The 5,616-nt window shown below is 41.1% G+C and overlaps 1 protein-coding gene across 1 annotated transcript in view; it reads right to left on the bottom strand.

Annotated features, from left to right (window-relative positions):
• Window positions 1–537: 537 nt before the first annotated feature.
• Window positions 538–5,616, bottom strand: part of Dkc1 (dyskerin pseudouridine synthase 1) — a 13,723-nt gene continuing 8,644 nt past the window's right edge. The window contains exons 11-16 of the mRNA XM_029473022.1: window positions 5,522–5,573; window positions 4,240–4,358; window positions 3,632–3,735; window positions 2,739–2,814; window positions 1,723–1,854; window positions 538–1,355 (exon numbers count right to left, since the gene is read on the bottom strand). Coding sequence (XP_029328882.1) covers window positions 1,290–1,355; window positions 1,723–1,854; window positions 2,739–2,814; window positions 3,632–3,735; window positions 4,240–4,358; window positions 5,522–5,573 — 549 coding nt within the window. The 3' untranslated portion in view covers window positions 538–1,289. The remainder of the gene's footprint in view (window positions 1,356–1,722; window positions 1,855–2,738; window positions 2,815–3,631; window positions 3,736–4,239; window positions 4,359–5,521; window positions 5,574–5,616) is intronic.

The following is a 5,616-nucleotide window of genomic DNA, read 5'->3' as shown; positions in this document are numbered from 1 at the left end:
CCAGTGACCCTGTAACTCCATTCCCAATCTTAAACCTTCCAAGCAATGACATTAACATAAGATCTCTGGGAATTAAAGCTGAGATTCTTTACAAAGGTATCCTTAGAAAAACCTGTCACTGCCTCTATAGGTCTGGTATTCACAATGCACAAAGGTGTTTTCTCTAGGACTTGTTAAGTCGTAAGAGAAGGGGCTGCTTGGGCTTTCTATATCTGCCTATGCCCAGGCTCAGACATCTACCGTATTAACAATTTCCCCTAAAACTTGTGTTTATATTCTTGGTTTTGGGCACATATTTAAGCAAGAACAAATCTCCCACCCCCTTTCCCTGCAGTTTCCTACCTGGAATACCTCCAACCTCTTCATAAGCCCAGTACACTATAAATGCATCTACCCTTTTCCTCTGTTTTCTTAAGAACTCTGGATTAGTAATGATCTCCCTTGAGAGCAGATGACTGCAGGTGACCCCAGTGCCAATGTAAGAAAGACTCAGAATTAAGAAATTTAAAAGTAGCCAAAGGAAAAGCAAATTCGAAATAGGACATAAACCCCAGACTTTTAATAAAAATATTCTCACTTTTGCTGCCAGTCCAAGATTATCATAGTAAATCTAACAGGAATACTTTAAAAAAAAAAAAACTACAAATTACATCCTCTCAGCAATGAATAATTCCATTCTTTAAAAGAAAACAAATACAGGAATGCTTTGGCTTCCATAAGAAACACAAGTAGCCATATAGAGTTGGAGAAATCCTGTTGTACACAAAAATACAGAGTACTAGGCTAAACACTATAGATCCCACCAGACAAAGTTAATACCTGAATAGAGCAATCCTCATAGAACACCGGAGATAAGAGTTCCCCGGTGAATATAGTTCTTTTTTTTTTTTTTCATTTTTTTCTCACAGATTATTTAGCAGATTTAATTTTTACAAACTTTTTAAAAAAGCAAAGTAGGAGAGGACTATCTATGGCATTGTTGAAAATGCTCATTAGTAAATAGCTGCAGATAGTTACTAGGCCATGCCATGTCTATCTAAAGGTGTGGCTTCCTCAAGCAAGCAGAGGGGTTGGTGGCAAAGGCCTGATTTTATCTCTCATATCCTTAAAACAGGACAGGATGGGATGAGATGGCCACACCAGCTAGCCACTGAGGTCACAAGTGGCAGCTAAAAGTGTACCAGAACTTTCTACTCTGGGACCTCTGTTCTACTCCCTCAACAAAGTTTTTCCAATAAGGCTTTTTTATTTCTCTTCCCAGCTGGACATGCTTCCAGAAGTGGCTTAAACTATTCAGACATCTCTTCTACTTTTACTTTCTTCTTCTTCTTTTTCTTTTTGGTGGTGTCACTGTCCTAAAGAAAGAGAAAGTAAAAGTTCAATGTACCCACTGACAAAACATTTATGACTACTGTTCCCAAAAGAAATCTGACAAATTGCACAGTCAAGTCTGTTCAAAAATCTAAAGACATTTGGGGTTAAACAAATTTTGCCTGTGACCTTCTCAGTGAAGTCTTAGATCTACTTAATACACCTTCCCTACCCAGCAGCAACATAATTCAACCATGATCCACTGTTCTGAAAGGCTAGGTGCCCCTACTTCTGTGTCCAAGAAGGTAGACAAGGCAAATCTAGAACACAGGGCAGCACCAAAAAAGGCAATGGTAGGAACCCCACTCTTGCACAATTCCTGTCAAAGGCACACCCATGGTTCACACATACCCCATCTCCAGTTTCGCCCCCACTTTCTATCACAGTTTTGGGCTTTTTATCCTTCTTACTCTTCTTCTTTTCCTTCAACAGGGGAACTGTTGGAGGGGTCTCATCACTTTCACTCTCACTGTCCCACTTCCTCTGCGGGGGTGGGGGGGGGGTGGGTAGAAAATCACATGAAGTTAGAAATGTAGGAAGTTACCAAGAAAGATTCCAAGTATATTCAATGGTTTTGTCTATAAACTTGAATAGTGTCTGATTTTTTAAAGACAGTATCTCACTAAATAAAAATATAGTAAGCCATGGGGCATGATGAATGTGCCAAAGCAGCTTTGCGTATAAAAGACCCTGAGAAATTGTCTCAGCGACCCAGCTCCAAGACCTAGAAATATGCCCTAAGGTGCTCTTTGACAACTTACAAGTTCCACCCATATAGTTCATTACTAGTCACTCAAGACAGCAAACATACCATTTGGGGCTCTAATGACAGTGGCCCCCAGCCTTGGGAATCTAAGTTACTACCACATGCTTCACTCTTGTCCTTTAAACAGTGAGTTAGCATGGACTAGAAATATTTTTTGGTGTCTGACAATTCTGTTCCTTCTGAATTTCAGAGGCCTCTGCTTTTAACCCAGGGTAGTGTCAAAATATGTGCGACACACATTCCACACAAGGTTATTCCACTCTACACTGTGTCACAATGGAGGTAGGAAACAAGGTAATTGATTCTTAAACAAACATCCTCAAGTATGAGACAGTGTGTATAGATCACTGCATGGATAGGCCTGCCTTACTTGCTAGGACATGTGGCTAGACTACCTTAAACACTTAGAATTATCTGTTTAAGCACACTTCTTTCTTTCCTTTGTTGTTTGTTTTTGAGACAGTGTTTCTCCATCTGTCCTGGAACTCACTCCTGTAGACCAGGCTGCCTTACTTCTGTCTTGAAAGTGCTGGGATTAAAGGCATTCGGCCACCACCCCACCCAGTTTGAAGCAAGCACCTTTCAAACAGATGCCACTCACTTTTATGTTTACTGCTTCAGCAGCTAACTGAGGGGCTTGTACTGCTTCGGTAACCAGTGTGTTCTTGCCAGAATCACTGAAAGACAAAGGTAATATGAGGTTAAATTCATAGGAGAGTTTTCCATGGTGGTCCTATTATATCCTGTAATATCCCTTGTTATTCAATGATGCTGGGCAAACCTAAAGCCCCCAATTAAAACACTGATGCTAGACAGAAGAACCAACACAGAAGAACCAACACAGAAGAACCAACAGTTGGTTTTACAGATTGATTATCTCCACAGTCCATGCCCTGACTACTAGTAGTTACTGACCCAGGTTTCAAAGAGCCAAGCAAGGGAAAGACTGAGCTGCATTAGGGCCTGTGGCAAAGCATTTAGCAGTTATCCAAATAAAACCTTCCATCTCCCCTTGGCTGTGCAGTTTCCTGAACTCAAGTGTACTACATTACCCCAGTCCCCCAAAGCCCATCCTTACCACCCAGGCCCAGATCCAGAACTTTGAGGTGGTCTACTTCAACATCTACCCCATCTATGAACTGCTGCAGCACGTAAAAGGGCTGGTCCTGCAGATCCAAAGCTGCAGGATCTCCATGACATGGGGCACCAACAGAGAGGAGTCCCAGTGAGGATCCAACATTGATAGTGTAGCAGAAGCCAGAGGCCTCAAACCAGTCCAATGATTCATTGCAAGTAAAGTTGTGACACACTGTAACACACTACAGCTTCCAAAACTTTTTTCCTTATGGGGGTGGCAGTTGCCTTGGGCAGAGGATGGATATGAAGGGATGGGGAGATGAGTGGGATTGGTGTGTATGATGTGAAATTCACAAAGAATAAAGTTAAAGAAATAAAATAAAGACAATGGAATAAACCAACAAACTCCATCCTTACCTATAGTCAATGTAATCCTGTTTCCATGTGGCAGGGGTATTGTCTGTGGGTTTGCCATGCTTGTCCAGAAGGCCCTGCTTGATCATCATCTTCTTCTGACTTGCCTGGAAGCATTCCAAACATTAGACTACTGTCAATACAGGAAGTAGCCATTATGATTATAGACTACAGCTTAGACCCAGTCTGCATAGACTATCACAAGCAAGGTTTCTTACATATTCTCAGCTTCACACCCCTTACAAAATGTCCTGAATCATTTGTTCCCTCTTCTCTTATTGTCATCAATCTCTAACCTATTCTTCACAATGGCTTAAGTGAAAAAATCTTGCCCAGATCCATTATGAAGTTAAAACTTTCACTGTGGATACTCTAGGAACGAAGAGACCACTCCACATTTTTGACAGTCATAGTTCACAACCCCAGTGAGATAAGTAATGCCCAAAGGTTTCTCTTAACTAGAGTGAGAATCTCTGAAGTCTAAGACAGGGCATGCCTCTGCTCACTGACAATAATCTAGAGCTTCAAATATGGTAAGCAAAGAACTGCATTTGTTGGTACTTATTAACACAAATATAACCCAGGAAGGGCTATAACCTAGTATCACTGACCTTTGGACCTAAACCCCACTTGCGAGGATAAGTGTCTCTTTCCATAATCACCCTCTTTATTTTGGCTACTATACCATGGTCACAGGTAGAAATCACTGCTGTAGTCATCAATGCAATTGCTGCAGGGATTAGAAAGAAAAAAAGAATATTTTGGTAATAAATGATTTCTACTGGTTTATGCCTTTTTAGAACTCTTTAAATCCTAAGCTCTATTACCTTAACTGGGCTTTCCTTTGCTCTGAATGTATGGAAAAATGTCTCCATCACAGAAAGAAATACATAAAGTACTTAAAATACTGTTAAGCTTAACAAACTAAAATACACTTTCCAGGTGGTGGTGGCGTACTCCTTTAATCCCAGCACTTGGGAAGGCAGAGGCATGCAGATTTCTGAATTCAAGGCCAGCCTGGTCGACAGAGTAAGTTCCAGGACAGCCAGGGCTACACAGAGAAACCCTGTCTCAAAACCAAAAAAAAAAAAAAAAAAAAAGAGGTCTCTAAAATACACTTAACAAAAGCAATTGAAGAAACACCTAACAAGAAAAAAACAGGTGCAGGAATGACACACCACCCTCAGGTTTATAGAACAAACATTTCAAATTTTTAGAATCTCTGTTCTGCTATATATCAGAATGGACCTTTCACAGGTGCCTTCTCACAGAACTGATACAGGGACCCTGGTGACATGACTTTTTTTTCTGGTGAAAATTAGGATTATTAAATGAACAGCTTGGACTTATTGAGAAAGCCACAGAGCACTGCAAGTTGCAAGGGATAACCAATTCAATAGTAGTTAAACGTTTACACTGATAACACCTGATGGTAATAGTAGTAGCTCACACCTTTAATCCCAGCACTCTGGAGGCAGAGGCAGAGGCAGGCGGAACTCTTTTGAGTTCAAGGCAGCCTGCTCTACAGAGTGAGTTCCAGCACAGCAAGTGCTACAGAGAAACCCTGTCTTGAAACACCAAAAACCAAACGTCACTGATACTAACTACAAGTTACCAGTCAGCAAACCAGGAATGAACTAAAGGCTCTCCTTTAATCATCACAGACAACTGTCACTACTTACTTGGGGAGTTTCACTAGACAGCCAAGAGCATATAAATGTATACTTCCTCTTTAATCTGTATTCAACTAGCCATTCCCTCATACAAACCCCAAGAGATACCATGATTATATAAAATCAAGGGACCCTGACATGGGACTGGCCCACAATAAGTCTAGCTTTGATGATGCAGAGATTCAGTTCCAGAAATAATGAGGGCTACTCCCTTCCTTACCCATGCAGATAGCTTCCCCCTTAGTAGTAATGACCACAATCTCCTGGTTGACCTCAATGCCATCTTCATATCGAAGAAGACCAGGAAGCATGATC

The sequence above is a fragment of the Mus caroli genome, chromosome X, assembly GCF_900094665.2.
Source record: "Mus caroli chromosome X, CAROLI_EIJ_v1.1, whole genome shotgun sequence".
Classification (NCBI taxonomy): Eukaryota; Metazoa; Chordata; class Mammalia; order Rodentia; family Muridae; genus Mus; species Mus caroli.
This window is presented reverse-complemented; position numbering and strand designations above follow the sequence as displayed.